This window comes from Ornithorhynchus anatinus, chromosome 4, assembly GCF_004115215.2.
Source record: "Ornithorhynchus anatinus isolate Pmale09 chromosome 4, mOrnAna1.pri.v4, whole genome shotgun sequence".
NCBI lineage: Eukaryota > Metazoa > Chordata > Mammalia > Monotremata > Ornithorhynchidae > Ornithorhynchus > Ornithorhynchus anatinus.
This window is the reverse complement of record NC_041731.1, coordinates 95,279,734-95,300,476: the sequence shown is the minus strand read 5'-3', so window position 1 is coordinate 95,300,476 and position 20,743 is coordinate 95,279,734. Positions and strand designations below refer to the sequence as shown.

General features: G+C 44.3%; 1 protein-coding gene across 1 annotated transcript in view; it reads left to right on the top strand.

Moving 5' to 3' along the window:
- Positions 1-20,743, top strand: part of MTF2 (metal response element binding transcription factor 2) — a 65,331-nt gene that overhangs the window by 33,931 nt on the left and 10,657 nt on the right. The window contains 9 exon segments of the mRNA XM_029062399.2: positions 63-144; positions 1,740-1,835; positions 6,980-7,080; positions 7,449-7,597; positions 9,306-9,401; positions 10,971-11,039; positions 13,538-13,661; positions 19,928-19,995; positions 20,338-20,508. Coding sequence (XP_028918232.1) covers positions 63-144; positions 1,740-1,835; positions 6,980-7,080; positions 7,449-7,597; positions 9,306-9,401; positions 10,971-11,039; positions 13,538-13,661; positions 19,928-19,995; positions 20,338-20,508 — 956 coding nt within the window.

Sequence of the window (20,743 nt, the reverse complement as noted above, 5' to 3'; positions counted from 1 at the left end):
AACAAAGCAAGCGGGGCTTCTGATGGAATCATCTTCAAATACTGTATTTCTCTGTATTTCAGATAAACATATTAAAACAGAGCTGCTTTGTCATATTTGAAGATAGTTCTAAATCCTGGGTTCTCTGGAAGGACATACAAACAGGTGGGCGGTGGAATCTTTTTCAAATGTTTTGCATTGGGTGGATGGTTCACACTCTGGGCATTCGGCCCCCCGTGGTTTTGTGCGGCATGGCTTAAATGAGCATGCGGTTATTATTTGGAAACTAAAACCATTCCAGAAATGTCCATAGTGGAAGGAGAACCTATAGGTGCGGTTTCTGATCCATAGTTTGAACTACATTTAAACAAATATGTCTTTTTTTTAAATTTGCAGCAGCAGGAAATGCTTACTGACACTTTGAAGATATAAATTCCCACCAAGCGGTCCCCGAAGCAAAATTCCATCTAAAAAATGCCATTCCTCAAAGGGGACCGAAGCCCAGAGTAGTTGCTTTAATGTCAGCCAGAAGAGGGAAAGCCCTCATTTAAGCCTCAATTTTGAGGTTCAAAATTACTGTGTGATTTAAGTATATATATTTTTTCGTAATGTAAATGTTCTGTTATAGCCAAGGACTCCTTTTTTATGGTGTTTGTCAAGTGCTTACTGTGTGCCAGGCACTGTATTAAGCGCCGGAGTAGATATGAGATGGTCAAGATGGACACAGTCCCTGTCCCATTTAGGGCTCACAATCTTAGTCCCCGTTTTGCAGGTGAGGTAATTGAGGCACAGAGAAGATAAGTGACTTGTCCAAGGCCACACAGGAAATGAGTGACAGAGCTGGGATTAGAACCCAGGTCCTTCAGTGTCCCAGGCCCACGTTGTATGTACTAGGCAACCCTGCTTCTCCTGATCTATTAAGTTTTGCTACATTACACAGTGAACAAATAGATAAATGAGATATAGGAACGGATCAAAACCAGTAGAACTGCTCTATTTTCCACCCTCTCAAGATACTCAGCGGGTTTAGTGGATTCAGTAGAATGATTAATGAATAATCAGATATTGGGATTGCATGCAGCTAGATCCCAAGGCTGCCGAAAACCACGTTCACGAGTAGATTTTAGGGAGCAAGTCCGTGGGGCACTCATCTTCCCAGTCGTCGTCGGGCCCTTTACTTCGGTTCCATATGCTGTTAGGGGAGAAGGGCAGAAACCCTGGCACCCATTGGCACTCCGCCTATTTTCAAGGCAGCGAGGCCAGTTAATCTGTGACTAGTCAGATGCGATGATATTTTGAGCACTCTGCCCTTCGCTATTTTGAGTTGGCCCTTCGCCGCTCAGCTCAGTTCGGGTCCCTAAGGAGGTCAGAGTCTAATTGATAACACGAGGAAAACCAACTCTTAAATCGTACAGGGGAATAAAAATCGTTAGCCATATCCAGTGGGGAAAGTGACCGAGCATTACAAATAATTGAAACGACGATGAGTGTCTCGGGTTCGGGACCTTAGGGGATCGGGAGGTTTGCCAGCCTTCCGTGGTGGTGATAACTGGTTTTTCAGGAGCTCTCCGACTGTAGGCACAGGGCTGGCCATATCAGGGAGGAACTTGGGGCTCTGGACCTATTTTTCTGGCCTTTCCTTGGGCCACACTAGAAAAATGAAATTTCTGTCATATCGAAAATTTCCTAGAGGTATTTAACTGGCCCGAGATCTTTTGTTATGTATCGAAAATATTCTAACATATTTAAAATGTCTCCAGGAGCCACTGGAAGTGGGGAAATGGTCTGTTCAATATGTCAAGAAGAGTATTCAGAAGCTCCCAATGAAATGGTTATATGTGATAAGTGTGGCCAAGGTGAGTAGTCTCCGCTCTTCTCACGTGAACGAATATCACCGTTCAGTCTTTCTCTCCGTTAGTATTTCGAAGGACCAGCAAATCGGTCAGTCGACCCTGTTTGAATTCAAACTGCTGTATTCATTCAGTCAGATACGTTGGGCACTTAGTGTGTGCAGAGCATCGTGGTAAGTGCTTGGGAGAGTACCCTACAACAATAAACGGACACATTCTCGGCCCACAACGAGCCTCCGGGCTACTCGTATAGACGCTTGATAATTTTAGGCTTGCGTTCGTAACCATAACTTCAGGCTGGTGTTTGTAAGTAAAGTCTAGTCAGTCAGTCAATCCGTCGAATTAGCTGAGCACTCACTGTGTGCAGAACACTGTACTAAGCACTTGGGAGAGTGCAATCTAAGAATTTAACACATTCCCTGCCCAAAACAAGTTTACAGTCTAGAGTGGGAGAGAGGCATTAATATATTCATTCAGTCTTATTTATTGAGAGTTTACTGTGTGCAGAGCACTAGTATACTGTAACAGTAAATGTATTACAGATATGTACTTAAGTGATAACGTGGACTGGGAGGGAGCAGTGAAGTAAAGGGGCAAGTTAGGGAGTTGCAGATGGAAGTTAAAGAAAATGAAAAGAGGGTTTAGGGAAGGGCTTAGTCCCCTTCACTTCACAGAAACCGCCCTCTCAGAGGTCACCTGTGATCTTGCCAAAGTCTCTACTCCATCCCAATCCTCCTCGACCTCTCAGCTGCCTTTGACACCCTTCTTCTGGAAACGTTCTCCAACCTTGGCTTCACCGACTCTGTCCTCTCCCGATTGTCCTCTTTTCTCTCTGGCTGTTAATAATAATAATAATAATGTTGGTATTCGTTCAGCGCTTACTATGTGCCGAGCACCGTTCTAAGCGCAGGGGTAGACACACGGGAATCAGGTTGTCCCACGTGGGGCTCACAGTCTTAATCCCCATTTTACAGATGAGGTAACTGAGGCACCGAGAAGTTAAGTGACTTGCCCAAAGTCACACAGCTGACTAGTGGCCGAACCAGGATTCGAACCCATGACCTCTGACTCCAAAGCCCGTGCTCTTTCCACTGAGCCAGCTGTTCATTCTGTCTTTTTAGCAGGCTGTTCGTCTGCCTCCCACCTCATAATTGTGGGGGTCCCTCAAGCTTCAGTTTTGGCCTTGTTCTCTCTGTCTACATCCACTGCCTTGGAGAACTCATTTGCTCCCTTGGCTTCAATTATCACCTCTTTGCGGCGGATACCTAAATCTGCATCTCCAGCCCTGATCTCTCTCCCTCTCTCCAGTCTCACATCTCCTCCTGCCTTCAAGACATCTCTGCTTGAATGTCCTTCCGTCACCTCAAACTTAACATGTCCAAAACAGAGCTCCTTATCTTCCCACCCAAACCCCATCTCCCCCGTGCCTTTCCCATCACTGTGTAATCCTTCCCGTCTCAGGCCCATAACCTTGACGTTATCCCTGATGCCTCTCTCTCATTCAACCCACACAGTCAGTCCATCACTAAATCCTGTTGGTTCCACCTTCACGAGATCACTAAAATCCACCCTTTCCTCTCCACCCAAACTGCTGCCATGGTAAATACAATCACTCATCCTATCCCGCCTGGATTACTGCATCAGCCTCCTTGCTGACCTCCCAGCCTCCTGTCTTTCCCCACTCCAGTCCATGCTTCACTCTGCTGCCCGGATCACCTTTCTACAAAAATGTTGAGGACACGTTACCCTGCTCCTCAAAACACTCCAGTGGTTGCCCATCCACCTCCGCATCAAACAAAAACTCCTCACCATTGGCTTCAAAGGACTCTACCACCTCACCCCCTCCTACCTCACCTCACTTACCTCCTTTTACAGCCCAGCTCACACACTTCACGCTGTGCCTCAATCTCACCTGTCACACCGCCGACCCCTAGCCCACGTCCTCCCTCTGGCCTGGAAAGCCTTCCCTCCTCAAATCCGACATTTACTCTCTCCCCACTTCAAAGCCTTATCGAAGGCACATCTCCTCCAAGAGGCCTTCCCAGACTAAGCCCCTCCTTTCCTCATCTCCCACTCCCTTCTGCGTGGCCCTGATCTGCTCCCTTTACTCTTCCCCCTTTCCAGTCCCCCAGGACTGACATACATATCTGCAATCTTATTTATTTTCACTGATGTCCGTCTCCCCCCCTTCTAGACTGTAAACTCATTGTGGGCAGGGGATGTGACTTTTTTTTTTATATTGTTCTTTCCCAAGCACTCAATACAGTGCTCTGCACCCAGTAAGCACACAGTAAATACGATTGAATGAATGAATGGAACGTCTCTTGGAGGAGATGTGCCTTCAATAAAGCTTTGAATGCCGGGGGGAGTAATTGTCTGTTGGATATGAGGAGGGAGGCGTTCCAGGCCAGAGGCAGGATGTGGACGGGAGGTAGGCGGTGAGAAAGGCGAGATCAAGGTACAGGTAGTTAAGACGTAACACAGTCAGTTTTCCTAGAATGTATGTCGTCACTCTGCGTTTTGCGTAGAACCGGATAGCAGACTCCTAATCGCTTCCGCCTGGATAAGGCACAGCATGGTAATGGAAGAAATGGTTGAGTGCATGTGACTTGCATCGCTCAAGGTTCAGTACTACAGGGCAAGATTTTAGTAACACTCTATATTTCAATTAATCGTATTTATTGAGGGCTTACTGTGAGTAGAGCACTGTACTGAATGCTGGGGAGAATACAGTGTAACAGAGTTGGTAGAAGCATTCCTTGCCCACAACGAGCTTACAGTCTAGAGGGGGATTGCAAAAATGCAGTTCCTCTTCTAAAGGTGAAATGAATGTATCGTAGTCTTACTTTCTGGTAAAATTACTGCCATTTTGAGATATAACTTGCCAGTTAAATGGGAAGCAGCGTGGCCTAGTTGATAGAACGTGGGCCAGGGAGTCGGAGGGCCTGGGTTCTGATCCCGGCTTGGGCAAGTCGCTTAATTACTCCGGGCCTCAGTTACTTCGTCTGTAAAATGGGGATTGAGACTGCGAGCTCCGTATGGTACAGAGACCATGTCCAACCCTATTAGTTTGTGTCTACCCCAGCGCTCAGTACAGTGCCTGGTGTATAGTAACCGCTTAGCAAATGCCATAAAAGGAAAAAAACACCACTTACCTGCTTCATGAACTTGGACAAGTAATTTATCTTCTCTGTAAAATGGGGATTAAATATTGTTCTCCCCTCCACTTAGACTTTGAACCCCATGAGGAATAGGGGCTTTTCCTGATCCGCTTATGTTGTATCTACCCCAGCACGGAGCCCAGTGTTGGCATTTAGTAAGCGCTCAACAGACACTATGATTATCATTGTTATTATTTTGAGACTAAATGAGACTTACTGATTATGAGTTGAAAGAAAGGAGTTGACTCTGAATGTGGTACAGGCATCAGTTAATCAGTGGTATTTACTCAGTTAATCAGTGGTATTTACTGAGCGCTGACTGTGTACAGAGCACTAAACTAAGCATTAGGGAGAGTACAGTACAACAGATTTGGTAGACGCACTCCCTGCCCTCGACGAGTTTACGGTCTCGATGGGGAGGGACCCAGTCTAGAGGGCTACCCCCGATTCAGCCGAAACATGGTTCTCAAAATCGTGGATATATAATAATGATGGTGTTTGTTAAGCACTTACTAAGTGCCATGCACTGTTTTAAGCCCTGGGGTATATACAAGGCAATCAGGTTGTCCCATGTGGGTCTCACCATCCTAATCCCCAATTTACAGTTGAGGTAAATGAGGCGCAGAGAAGTTGTGATTTGCCCAAAGTCACACAGCTGATAAGTGGCGGAGCCGGGATTAGAACCCACGACCTCTGACTCCCAAGCCCGGGTTCTTTCCACTAAGTCGTGAACGGCTGTGTCCTGAGGTAGATTTCTCTTTTTCCATAGACACACATGTTATCAATTGGAATCCAATCCAGAGCCTCTGGAAATATGTGAAATTCCTTAAATGAAATATGATTAGACTGTGAGCCCGTCATTGGGCAGGGATTGTCTCTATCTGTTGCTGAATTGTACATTCCAAGCGCTTAGTACAGTGCTCTGCACATAGTAAGTGCTCAGTAAATACTATTGAATGAATTTTGTAACATTAGACATCCTTAAACTATTATGTTTCAATTAAAATAATTCAGAGCATTGTATCAGAACATTTACTAAATGAGGGGCCTGCCCACTAAGTCTGGTGTTTTGTACTTTGCAAGCACTTAGCACAGTGCTCTGCACAGAATAAGTGCTCAGTAAATTGATTCATAGTGGTGATTGATAGAGGTTTTTCCACTTTAAGGTAAAACGTCTACAATTTAGGTTGAGCAACAGCTTTCTTTTCTTCATAAAGCAACTTGGAGGCGATGTCCTTCTAAATATCTCTATACTGGTCTTCCCCAGTCACTTTTAAAAGTTCATCTGCTTTCTTGAAAATGGACAATTTATATATGTCTATCAACTCTTCTGGACCGTAAGTTTATTGTGGGCAGGGAACACTTCTACCAACTCTGATGTACTCTCCCAATCACGTAGTACAGCGCTCTGCAAACAGTAATCTCTCAATAAGTATTGATGGTGATGATGAAGACTCTTTAATCCAAAAATTTCAGTAGGGCGGAGCTAAAATTTCTGCCCTGGGGCAATCACAATAACCATCTCCACTTTCTCCGCTTCATCCGAAAGTCCAAAGAATGGAGTCGAGGTAGAAGGGCAGGGATTTTTAACTGGATTCAGGCAGCCGTTTTTACAGCCTCACAATTGTAGGCTGTTGGCGAGTAGAGCATCCTCTCTGTGGTCACAGAGGGACCGGCAAGCTGAGGGACAAAGGTGGCACAGCCCTGACCAGAATTCCACCCTTTTCATTCCCAAGAAGCCCAGAATTGGAGTGAGGTGAAAGGTCTGAAATCCTAGCCGATTTGGGGAGAGTTTAATTCCCTGCAGCGATTGGATGTAATAGATATTGGGCTACCTCAGCAGTCAGCGGGTGGCGTGTGGCCAGATTTAATATCTTTTATATCTATAATGTGTATATATATTTTGATCCGTTCATGTAAAATATTGGAAAATGGTTACTCATGTAATACTTTCTTAATAGTAAAAAAAAAAATGCATTTTAAATTCAGGATATCACCAGCAGTGTCACACACCAAATATTGATCCCAGTGTGATCGACTCAGATGAAAAATGGCTCTGTCGACAGTGTGTGTTTGCAACAACAACAAAGGTAAACTATAAGTGTTTACTTTCTGGTCTGTTGAACTCACGGAACGTGACTCCAGTTTAGCATTTGGGCATCGGGTTATGGCATGCAATTTCCTTTTTGTAAAAATAAAGCAAAGTTTGTAGTAGTGACTCATAGTTTGCCTAATGAGGTTTCACTAGCTTGCAACAGAAATCCAAGTAGAGCAATAAGAACAACAGTGAAAGTTATCGTTATTTAAAAAGGCAAAACACAAGTTAATGTTCAATAATCAGTCACCACAGTGACAGTGTTTAGAATTGAAACCACTTCAAAAAATCCAGCCTCTAGGTTATAGGATTCGAACACTTAAAGGAAGGCGTTTACACATTTTTTAACTCTTTTTTCTTCAGAGGGGTGGTGCGCTTAAGAAAGGACCAAATGCCAAAGCATTACAAGTCATGAAGCAGACTTTACCCTATAGCGTGGCAGACCTCGAATGGGATGCGGGTCACAAAACCAATGTCCAGCAGTGTTACTGCTACTGTGGAGGCCCTGGAGAGTAAGTAAATCCATGTTATTTCTCAGGTATTTAAGTACATCCCTTAAATGAATTTAATTCACCGGCCTTGCTAACTGAGAGGGCCGGAGAATGAACTGATAATACCATTTGTGGCTGAATTTTTATAGGTTTACTCTTGAGGAAAGTAATTTATAGGATTTGGGATTTCCCTGACTTTGACTTTTAGTGCCCCTATGTCAGCTCTGGGCAGTAATCATTGTTGACCCCAGGAAATTCCCGTATCGAAATGGATAGGTGGGTGGCTGGGTAGAGTCCGACTTGTGATTATGTTTTATCTACCCCAGTGCTTGATACGGTGAGCGCCTGACACGTAGTCAGTGCTTCCTCTAGACCGCAAAGGTTGTAGGATCAGGAACGTGTCTACCAATTCTATTATATTGTACTCTCCCAAGCGCTTAGTACAGTGCTCTGCACTTAGTAAGTGTTCAATAGATACCACTGATTTGTTGATTGATTCTTCCCACTTGTGGGAGGAAACTTGTCTTATGCTGTCGAGTCGTCTCCGACTCATAGCGATGCCATGGACACATCTCTCCCAGAATGTCCCACCTCCATCTGCAGTCCTTCTGGTAGTGGATCCGTAGCGTTTTCTTGATAAAAATCCAGAAGTGGTTTACCATCACCTCCTTCTGCACAGTAAACGTGAGTCTCCGCCCTCGACTCTCTCTCCCGTGCCACTTCTGCCCAGCGCAGGGGAGTTTTGACTTGTATCCGATGGCCTGCCACTGGCTAGCCACTGGCCAAGCTAGGAATGGAACGATCAGGCCTCTGCTTGACTCTCCCTCCCGTAACTGAGACTGGTAGAGGGCTGGAAACTCTCCACGTGCCACCCTGAGAGGGGCAGCACTTATGCACTTATCCTTAATTGTATTTTAATGTCCGTCTCCTCTTTAATTCTCTCAGTTCCGTGTGGACCGGGAATGTGTCTACCAACTCTGTTGCATTGTACTCTCCCAAACATCTAGTACGGTGCTCTGCACACAGTAAGCGCCCAGTAAATATCATTGATTTTCTGAGATGGCTTTGAATGGCAAGTAGAAAATAGTGCTAGGTGCCTCATCATCGTCCTCATTAATGATATTTATTAAATAATTACTGTGTGCAGAGAGCACTGTACTGAGTGTGTGGGAGAGTACAATACGACAACAGGTTTCTGTATTTTGGTTGGTATTTGTTAAGCACTTCCTATGTGCCAGGCACTACGCTGAGCACTGGGATAGATAGAAGATAATCAGGTTGGACACAGTCCATGTCCTGCATGGGGCTCACAGTCTTAATCCCCATTTTCCAGATGAGGTAACTAAGGGCCAGAGAAGAGACGTGACTTGTCCAAGGTCACACAGCAGGTAAGTGGCGGAGCCGGATTAGAACCCAGGTCCTCTGAGTCCGAGGCCCGTGCTCTTTCCAATAGGTTCCACTGCTGCTCTGGAGTTGGTAGACACGTTCCCTGCCCACAACGAGCTTACAGTCTTGAAAGGAGGAATCTTCCTCTTCTCACTCTGGATCCTGAATAGGGAATATCGATTGCTAGAAAAACGATCCTCTCCATTCACAAAACAAGTAGTCTTTTCTAGGATTTTCATATGATTGAGCTCTTTCCTTTAAAAGGGGTTCTGATCTAGTGCTAATCGTTCAGATGCTGCGAATTAATTTTAATGCAGCTACTTGTGTTATTTTCTTTTTGAAGCTGGTATTTAAAGATGTTGCAGTGCTGCAAATGTAAACAGTGGTTTCACGAGGCCTGTGTGCAATGCCTTCAAAAGCCAATGCTCTTTGGTGACAGGTAAGGCTTTTGAACATATGTCCGTGTCTGAGCTCCTTATCTTCCCTCCCAAACCCTGTCCTCTCCCTGACTTCCCCGTCACTGTGGACGGCACGACCATCCTTCCGGTCTAACAGGCCCGCAACCTTGGTGTCATCCTTGACTCGGCTCTCTCATTCACCCCACACATCCAATCCGTCACCAACACCTGCCGGTCTCACCTTCACTATATCGCCAAGATCCGCCCTCTCCTCTCCATCCAAATGGTTATCTTACTGGTACAAGCTCTCATAATATCCCGACTGGATTATGGTGTCAGTCTTCTCTCTGAACTCCCTTCCTCCTGTCTCTCCCCGCTCCAGTCTATTCTTCATTCCACTGCCCGGATCATCTTCCTGCAGAAACGCTCTGGGCATGTCACTCCCCTCCTCAAAAACCTCCAGTGGTTGCCTATCAACCTCCGCACGAAACAAAAACTCCTCACTCTAGGCTTCAGAGCTCTCCATCCCTTTGCCCCCTCCTACCTCACCTCCCTTCTCTCTTTCTGCTGCCCACCCCTTACGCTCCGCTCCTCTGCTGCTCACCTCCTCACAGTCCCCCATTCACGCCTGTCCCGCCGTCGACCCCTGGCCCACGTCCTACCGCTGTCCTGGAACGCCCTCCCTCCTCACCTCCGCCAAACTAACTCTCTTCCCTTCTTCAGAGCCCTACTGAGAGCTCACTTCCTTCAGGAGGCCTTCCCAGACTGAGCTCCCCTTTTCCCTTTGCTCCCCCTCCCCTCTCCTCCACCCTCTGCTCTTCCCCCTTCCCCTCAGCACTGTGCTCATTTGTATGAATTATATATTACCCTATTTATTTTGTTGATGAGGGGTACATCCCCTTGATTCTATTTATCTTGATGATGTCTTGTTTTTGTTTTGTTCTGTTTTTCTTTGCTGTCTGTCTCCCCCGTTTAGACTGTGAGCCCGTCATTGGGCAGGGATTGTCTCTATCTGTTGCCGAGTTGTACATTCCAAGCACTTAGTACAGTGCTCTGCACATAGTAAGCGCTCAATAAATACCATTGAATGAATGAACTTAGCCTTAAAGTACGTGGAGGCATCCAATTTTCTGCACCTGGGTAGAGATCTGGGAAATTCCACCAGGTACCTAGCCCTGGGTCACCGTCCTTTTTGACTATAACATCACTTCAGTTATCAGGTTCAGATGACTTTAGTTAAATTCAGGGGGCAGAGGGAAAGTTTGACATAATAGGCGATACATGTCCAACTACTAGGAAGGGTGTCAAGTCGTTTAGCCATCACATAGCTCCACCAGACAACCCATTCTTGAATCGACCATCCCTAGTGATTATTTTCATTTTGAAAGCATTCAAATTGCGTTTGAACTGTTTCGGTTTAAAAAGTCAGCACTCTCCATGATTTAGAACCTGTCTGAATTTGACATCCCGTAAAGGGGAAAGACTTAGTTTCATAGAAGCAAGCTCTGCATATTCCGCGTCAGGTCAGGTTGGTTAGGGATTGCCGGAAAACTGTGAGGAGGAAAAGGTTTGCTTATTTGGTGTTTCATTTGGTTTTTACTTTCCCCTAGGTTTTATACATTTATTTGTTCCGTCTGCAGTTCTGGACCAGAATACCTCAAACGTCTTCCCTTACAATGGTAAGTGCAATCACAGGAGGCCTGAATAGTCTGATGCCCCAGTACGCTTACCATGAAGATAGGAGTATAGAATTCTACTCTCTTCCCTTTCCCTTATCCCTTCTTCCCCTTTACCCCACACGTTGTTCACCTAGTCTTCATCATGATCGATTAACCTGTTGCTGCTCTCCCACTCAACCGTTGCTGCAACTTTTCCGTAGTGGAGGTTACAACCGGTCCCACCTAAAAGGGCCAGTCGGTCACTCAGTCATATTTATCAAGCGCTTACTGTGTGCAGAGCATTGTACTGTGTGCTTGGGAGAGTACAGTACAACAATATAGCAAACGCATTTGCTGTCCACAATGAGCTTACAGTCTGGAAGGGGACACAGGCGTTAATATAAATAAATTACGGGTGGTGAGCACGTAGCATCCAACTTCACTCTTTTTAACTCCAAGGGCTGGCATAATGAAGAGAATGCTCGTAGACTTTGCGAACCAGCACTTATATACATATCTGTAATTTCCATATTTATTTACATGAATGCGTGTCTCCCCCTCTGGACGTAAGCCTGTTGTGGGCAGGGAATGTATCTGTTTATTCTTTTATTGTGCTCTCTCCCAAGCGCTTAATACAGTGCTCACCACATCGTAAGCACTTAGTAAATACCATTGACCGACTGTTAATAATAATAATAATAATAATAATAATAATAATAATAATGATGATGGCATTTGTTAAACGCTTACTATGTGCAAAGCACTGTTTTAAGCACTGGGGGTTGGGGATACAAGGTGATCAGGTTGTCCCACATGGGGCTCACAGTCTTGATCCCCATTTTACAGCGAGGTAACTGAGGCACAGAGAAGTGAAGGGACTTGCCCAGAGTCACACAGCTGACAAGTGGCGGAGCTGGGGTTAGAACCCATGGCCTCTGACTCCCAAGTCCGTGCTCTTGCCACTCTCTCTGCGCTGCTTCTAGATCTCAGAAGCTCCTCAGGAAACATACTTAAGGTCCTCTCTAGGTGGCTGGATTGTTAACTTAGTAGTTTGTTTATTACAAATCCAGAGGAGCACCCCGATCAATCAAGGGTATTTATTGACCACTTACTGTGTACCGAGCACTGTACTAACTACTTGGGAAAGTTCAGTACCACAGAACTGGTAGGCACGATCCCTGCCCACCAGTAGCTTCCAGTCTACAGTAGGAGATAGACGTTAAAGTGAAATAATAAGTAACGTGGGCGGGGGTGAGTCTCCAAGCGCTCAAGGGATACACGGCCAAGCTCCCGGTCAGTGCAGAGGGGCGGACGGATAGGAGGAATGCGGGCTCAGTCGGGGAAGGCCTTTTGGAGGAGGTGTGACCGTAGGAGGATTTCAAGGATGGGGAGAGTGGCAGACGTGAAGGAGGAGGGAGGTCCAGGCTTGAGACAGAGCGTGAGCAAGGGTGGTGAATAGATGAGATGTAGGTACAGAGAGTAGGTTGGTGTTATTCATTCTTTCATTCAGTTATTCATTCTTTCAGTCGTAGTTATCAAGGACTTACTGGGTGCAGAGCGCTGTACTAAGCGCTCTGGAGAATACAGTGTAACTAAACACACCCATTCCCTGCCCACAACGAGCTTAGAGGCTGGAGAATCTCTTGTTAGAAGAGCGAAGTGTGCGAGGCGGCTCGTAGTAGGAGATCTCACGGAGTTTAGGTTGAATGCCTTAATAATAATAATGATGATGATAATGGCATTTGGTAAGCACTTACTATGTGCAAAGCACTGTTCTAAGTGCTGGGGGAGATACTAGGTATTCAGGTGTCCCAAATAGGGCTCACAGACTTCATCCCCATTTTACAGATGAGGGAACTGAGACCCAGAGAAGTTAAGTGCCTTGCCCAAAGTCACCCAGCTGACAAGCGGAATTGGAAACCATGACCTCTGACTCCCAAACCCAGGCTCTTTCCCCTAAACCACGAGTTTCTGTTTGATGCAGAGGTGGATGGGCAACCATTGGAGGTTTTTGAGGAATGGGGAGGTGTGGGCTGAAAGGCTTTTCAGTAAAATGATATGGGCAACAGAGTGAAGTGTGGACCGGAGAGGGGAGAGACAGGAGGCAGGGAAGCCAGTGAGGAGGCTGATTCAGTTAGCAAGGCAGGAAATGATGAGTGCTTATTTTGGCATGGTAGCAGATGGGACGGAGGGAAAAGAATGGTTTTTAGTAGCTCTGTGAAGGTAAAACCGCCTGGATTTTTTGACGGAGTCAATGTGAATGCAGCCTGGGAGACAGAATGGAGGTGCCTTCTACAGTGATAGAGTCGGGGGATGAGTAATGGTCCTAGAGGGAGAGGAAACTATTGATTTCAATTCGTGGTCTTTGTGATTATTTTTGGATATAGTAAGCACTTACTGTTACAAATGTCTTTTAGAAACCTAGAACTCTAACATAGAAATTTCATGTGTAGCTTGAAATAGATAAGGAATCTAACTAAAAGCGTGTATTTCATGTATTTGGCTCTTTTTAATTCTAGGGTAGATATAGCACACCTATGCCTTTACAACCTAAGTGTTATTCACAAGAAGAAATACTTTGATTCTGAACTTGAGCTTATGACATATATTAATGACAACTGGGATAGATTGCACCCTGGAGAGGTAGGTGGAATTATCTTTGTGCAGTTTGTAGTACGCTGTTTAAGTTTGCCAAAACCTTCCCGGCATTTAGGGTTAAAATGGGTCCTGTTCTAGCAATAGGATGAATTAACCTTTTGGACAGAATATCTGTGGTTCAGAGGCTCACCCTCCAGCTTTTTCAGATGTAATTTGTTTCCTCAGCATCAATCTCAAGATTAGCAGCGGGAGACGGAAGCGTGCTGGGGAAATCCAGTGCACTCCATTTTTCCATAACCCATGTTTTTGGTACTTATTTTGGGTTGAATGGGATTGTGACGTTGGAAGAGAAATGTCTGTGCACACTGGGTCAGCGCTGGCTAAAACATACTATAACACGGATTTTGTGGGACTCATCGGGAACCATAACCTCTACATTATAGGAGAATTGAGTCTGTGAGGGCTGGGTTGCCTTGGGACTGGGAAGAAGAGGAAATAAGGAAAACATAGGAGAGGCGAGGCCCCACTCAGGATTTTTTGAAATGGCACATGTTAGGGCATACCATGTGCCAGGCACTGTGTACTAAGCGCCGGGATGGATGCAAAATAATCAGGTTGGGCACAGTCCCTGTCCCACATGGACCTCAGTCAAAGTCAGAGAGAGGAAGATTTAGTCCCCATTTTGCAACTGAGGTAACAGACATAGAGAAGTTAAGTGACTTGCCCAAGGTTACAGAACAGTTGAGTGGTAGAGCCGGATTAGAACCCAGGTCCTCTGACTCCCAGACCTGTGCTCTTCCCGCTAGGCCATCCATGCTCCTTCACTTTGGATTGGATGACTTAGACTTTGAGCCTCATGCATGTTCAACCTGATTAGCTTGATTCTACCCTAGCACTTAGAATAGTGCTTGATATCACTCAACAAATACCATAATTCTAATAATTATTATTGTCCTTTTCTTTCACTGTCTCAGCTTCTTAGAGTTGAGGAGAAGAAGTACCCGAGACTGGCCGCTGCCTGTTTTCTGCCCTGTAAATCAGCAGTATCTTGAGTACTCATTTTGGGGAAATGACAGGCCCAGAAAAGTCACTTTCTTTGCCTCGAAGGAGTTCACGTGTGCAATAGGATTAGGCAGAAATAGTCTCTCAGATAAGGATTGCAACCAAAAGATCAGTATGAGGATAGAAACATCAATAGAGGTGATAAGTGTTTGGGATATTGTGCAGATCATGGTCAAAGTTAGATGCGGTCAGTCTGGGAAAAGCCACTTAAAATGGTCTTTTATCTATGGCCACCAAAAATGGTGGGAACCAATGAAGTCTTACCTGTTGTGATGAGCAGATTTGGCAGTCCAAAATTTGGGCCTCAAATACCAGGATGAGGCAACGTGGGTTGAAGTAGGTTGAAAACTTGTCCATTTTGGTTGGAGAGATATATTATTAAAATTTCACTGTTTCATTTTCATTTTTTGAGAACCCATGATGTTAAAGAAGTAACCTGTTAAAGACGTTGACTGCTTAACTCCAAGTGCTAAGAACATTTAGGCTGCTCACCAAAAGTGCTTTGGTTTTAAGATGTATTACTTGGTGCCAAAAATCATTTCATTTTACTCTGAATTTTAGCCGTGCGTTGGCTTTCTAAAAATGAAACGTGAGCCCTACTTTTGGAGTGAGGAAAATTTGACCAAAGTATGAGGATTAAGGTATTCTTTGGAAGATAGAAATTTAAATATAAAATGAAACATTGATTGCACTAAAAATCCAGAATTAATTTCAGTATTTTGTATGAGTCAGCTTTTTGCAGAACAGACTTAGATCAGCTTATAGTCTCTGCCAGTCAGAGGATCACCCATGACAAGTGATCTGATAAAGTAATAAAATGATCAATCAATATAAGGGTTGTCAAAAATGCCATCATCTGCTTTCCCTTTTTTTCCTTTAAATATCTGATTAGAAAACGTCTGGAAATTTATGCCGTTTTAAACTGCTTTCCTTCTTCTAGGGGATGATTCTTTCATCACCACACACTGCAGCTACATCTAGATTTTGACCTACCTAGGCTAAACCTGTTAGTACCCTTTCTCCTTCATGTGATGAAATTTCTGAAATAATTGAGAGGAAATACTCGAATCATGTTTAAATTAAATGTCAATGTTGTTTTCCTAAGTGTTTGAATGTCCTTTCTTGGATTATTTTGTATTTTAAGTAGTTGGAAATGAGAAACTGGGTCGAACATAATTTAATTTTTGGAGAGGAGAGGGTGTTCTACATGGTATAATTTTTCCAGTTCTTAGAGGAGCATCTTTGTTCCAGACCATCTCCAGATAGATATCCAAACAAGATAGTCTTCCTTTATTTCTTGTTTGCCTGTTTTCTTCTCGTGTACATCAGCAGTCATTTGTCATAGAACTATTGTAATTCTCCTCCAGTTTCTCTTCTCTAAGGCTGGTAGGCCCGAATACCAGCATTCCTTGCATCTGAAAGGCCAGGGTCTGAAAGAAATGCATTTCCTTCATTTGCGATATTAATTTTATTCAAGGCACAAATCTTAAATCTGGAAATCAAGTCACTCCAAGTTCATTTTCTGCTATAATTTGCGTTAACGTTTTCTCCCTGCTGTTCAATATTTTATGAATTATTATTTTTGGCTTTTAAGAGAAAGCTCATTCCAATGCTAATTTGCTGATTACCGACAGGTATTACATGAAGAACTGGGGCAGGCAGGAACACTGGGTAGAGTAGTTTGATGTTTTCTTTCAAGATTAGACTGCCATCTGGCTGTTTCATGGAAGGTCATTTTCGTGAAACATCCGTCAGGATATTGGTGGTTTCTACAGGTTTTCATTCAGAGATGATCATGCCGCCAATCTTTAGGATTTTGGGGTAGTCTGAAATTCCAGCAAGCCTATCTCAAGTTGGGTTTCACATTTCTGTTCTTAAAATCAAAGGGCTGGAGGGATGTAGCCTTTCATATGCTACATAGGGACCACAGACTGTCACAGAGTGGGCTTCCGTTGAACAGTTTTCCTGTTCTTATCAATGCTCATGTGTCAAGAGATTCTCCCTCTCCAACTGATTTCATTTTACTTCAAACAGAATGCTTTCTTTTGTGTTTTACCCCAGTAGAGATGGAGGAAGGCAAATGTCTACCCCCAATCGCATGTATAAATGCAGTAAACTCCTCCAGCAGTCTTAAAACTGAAACATTTTAGTTGCTTGAACATTCGTCAATCCTGGTTTTTTAAAGTCAGGTATCTCCGTGGTTTACTCTGAGTCATCTCCAAGTTACTGCTGTCTTTTTTGAGTTTTAAAACCTAGACTCGAACAGAGTCTGGTGAGAACTTCCTCAATTCCCAGTTGCTTTATTTTTTCAGTGGATGTATCCCAGTAGTGTGCCTAGCGAACTCATTTTCAGTAAAGCATCCATCGGGACCTTAAATTCTTTTCCTCCTCCTGTCCACATCCAAAGCCAGTCAATAGGAACCTCCGGGGACAGGGACACTGAAAATTAGTGGCGTCCAAGGCGAGGGCAAACTTTCTCTCCCATCCTCCCGAACAGGAAGAGCCTAGTGCTGGTAAGAGTGAACCTTTCTCAGCTGAGTTGCAGCAAGCTCTTAGCCTTCAGCCCAGCTGAATAGAATGTGATTGCAGAAAGGAATGGCTCCTCTGGAAACTGCAATTCACCTATGCCTAAAGGGATGGTATAAGCAGCCTTGTTACTAGTCTAGTGGAAGGACCCCTGCTCCGGGCATTAGGACAACTGGGTTCTAATCTGGTTCGGCTCAATTCCCCGGGCGAAGACTGAACCCGCACTTGGCAGCGGGCTGCCCTCAGGCCTACCAAATTGCTTGTTGCCTTCCAGGTGCCAGTGGGATTGTGACCGACAGAGGTGAGAGAGTGTGAGTGGTCCTGTACGAGCCACTAGCTAATCTACCAAACAGCCAAATCCATCCTAAGCCCTATCACCCATTTCTTTGGGCAGTTTCTCAGCCCCGATGTCTAAGAGCTGAGACTGATCTGTCATTCCTGGTGAGAGTGTCCGTTGTCCCCAGAATTACCCAACGTGGTTGGTTAGTTGGAGCTCTCTACCTTCCTTTCTACTCATCTTACCCTAGCTAACCTCATCGCCACTTCCTGAAGGTGTTGAATCCTACAAATATTCCAAGTTCCTCCTAGTTGGAAGGCACACTCAGTTGGAGAGTGCCCAGGGCTTGACAGGCCACAAACAATTTGTGGGTGCTGGAGTCAGAAGCTAAACCACAGTTCAGTCTCGCTTCTGTGTTTATCCACCATCCTTGAAGCTACCAGTCAGCTCTTAGCTCTTTCCAGGCTAAAGGCATCAGTTGTGACAAGTTGTTTACCTCAGATTATTTTCGTAGGTGCGTTACTTGCTTCCTCCAACCTAGCCTTTTTTTTTGTTTTTGTTTTTGTTTCTTTGTGGGGTATTAAGCCCTTGCAGTGTGCCAGGCACTGTACTAAGTGCTGGTATATAGATACAAGCTAATCAGATTGAACACAATCCCTGTCCTACATAGGGCTCACGATCACTCGATCCCCATTTTACAGATGAGGTAACTGAGGCACCGAGAAGGGAAGTGACTTGGCCAAGGTCACACAGCAGACAAATGGCAGAACTGGGATTAGAACCCAAGTCCTTTTGACTCCCAGGCCTGTGCTCTATCCATTAGGCTATGCTACTTCTCAAGGTTGTTCTAGAATGAGTTAAATAGGAGGGTAAGTGCACTACATTTTTTAAACGATTACAAAATTGGAAAAAAGCTTATGGGATTCCCCACTGGCATCTCGCTACTTTACAAAGTTCGTTTAAACTTCTCCATTTTGCAGTTATCTGAGAAAGTAGCCTCTGTAATCTTTTGGTTGAAAATCAATAACCCGTGAAGTAGCATTTGACCATTCTGAGCTTCTGATTTGAATTTCATACGAGGTAGCATTGTTCTTACTGCCAAATTGATTTCAGGATGTTTTGCAAAGCTAAGGTGTCCATTTTGGAGTCCATTCTCAGCTGTCTTTTTTTTGATGGTATCGGGTAAGCACTTACTGTGTAGCAGGAACTCTGCTAAGCGCTGGGGTAGGTGCAAGTTAATTAGATTGGACCCAATCCCTGCCCCTCATAGGCCTCACAGTCTTACTCCCCATTTTACAGATGAGGGAACTGAGGCACAGAGAGCTAAGTGATTTGCCCAAGGTCACCCAGCAGACAAGTACCGGAGCTGGGGTTAGAATCTGGGTCCTCCGACTTTCAGGCCCATACTCTTTCCACTAGAATGTGCTGCTTCTCTGCCTTTGATATCATTAGCATTTGTTAGCCAACTTGAAATTGTCAGGCAAGGAATTCCTTGCAAGACTGGTGTTAGTTTTCAGTCAATCAAGAGTGCTTATTGCATTTCTACCGACTGAACCTGATGTGAAATAAAGGTTGTCAGTTCTGCCTCTCTGTGCCCTTCTCTTGGTGCAGCCCATTCCTGTCAGCGGGCTTTTCAGTGATGGCACCAAAATCGACCTCTTAAAATGCCGTAGAAAATCCAGGATTTTGAGCCATGCCTTATACACCCACCGGAGGTAATTTTGAATTCCATTTCAAAGCTTCCCTTGGTGTGAACCTCATGAAGTAAAGGATGACAATTTCCCCATATACATACATATATAGGATGCTGATCTTCGGTCACTCATTAATTTGTAGGGTGAGTCTCCGTGGCTCAAGTGCGCTGGGCCACAGTATAGTCATTACCTTCACTGCGGAGATTGGTAGGGCATTTTTGTTGATAGGTTCCCAAGGTTCGACCTTTTGAGGAGACAGGAGTTTTTTTTTAATAGGGCACGCACGAGAGCCGAGGCTAGAACTCCAGTTTGCTACTATGAGCCATTTTGAGGCTTTCGTACGATAGGGCATTTAGGATTTGGATACAGTTTGAAATAAATCACTTCACAGGCCGCCTTTAAAAAATTGGCAGGTCTTGGGTTAGAGAGCATGGAATTTTCAAAAAAGGGAAAGATACAGTTGCTGGCTCAGTGCTGCTTTCAAGATCTTTCCTCTTCAATCATTGAAGACTCCATTGTTCTGAGTATTTTTCCATGGGTACTGTCACTTCACCCTCTCCGAAACTAAAAGTAGGGAAGACAGCTACTCAACAATTTTGAAACTCTGCTGATCCTGAATTCGGTAGTGTTTTCCCTAGTTATGGGAAACTGGGAAATGACAGTTGCACCGCCTGTATAAAATAAACACGATTGCCAGTATTTTCTTTGTTGCCGGAAAGTAGTATCTTTAATTCTTTCTTGATGCTTCACAGCTGGCAGACACACCAAAATCTGAAAGATATGAGCATGTTCTGGAGGCATTAAATCATTACAAGACCATGTAAGTTGATTTAATTTATGTCTCTGTGTGAAGGAGATCCTTTGTAAGTATAAGAATTTAATGGAGTGCTTTGAACTTTTTTAACATCAGTCCCTTCCAGGCATCCAATAGACAAGAGTGGTGGCCAGATATTGTCTAAGAATAGCCCTGTCAAGTAAAGTTAACTTGGAATCAACTAATAGAAAGTGATACGGTCTCATCGTGGACAAAATTGTTTAAAGTCTGGCATCATGTAATCAGTTGTCATTGCTGGAAAGTAAAGACTCCGCAGAATATCATTTGAAATAAAAATTGTGCTTTTGAAGATGTCTTTAGTCGGATCTAACGTTTCCAATCATTTAGGTTTATGTCTGGAAAAGAAATAAAAAAGAAGAAACATTTGTTTGGCTTGAGAATTCGAGTCCCCCCTGTGCCACCAAATGCTGCTTTTAAAGCAGAGAAAGAACCTGAAGGAACATCTCATGAGTTCAAAATTAAAGGCAGAAAAGCATCCAAACCTATTCCCAATTCAAGGTAAAAATTTATTTATAGCTTAATACTTGTGGGCTTGTGGTTCCTTTCTTTGGTCACTAATTGGCTGTCACTGTTCACTTTCCCTGAAGTTGAGTCACAGACCAGAGCCTAACTAGTAACTAGCCGGTATACTTTGCATACACAAGTTGAATATGCCGTAACAAAACATTTTGGGCTTTTACTACTATTGGGGAGGTTGTCGACCCTCATGTTCTTGTATTTACTACCTCACTTG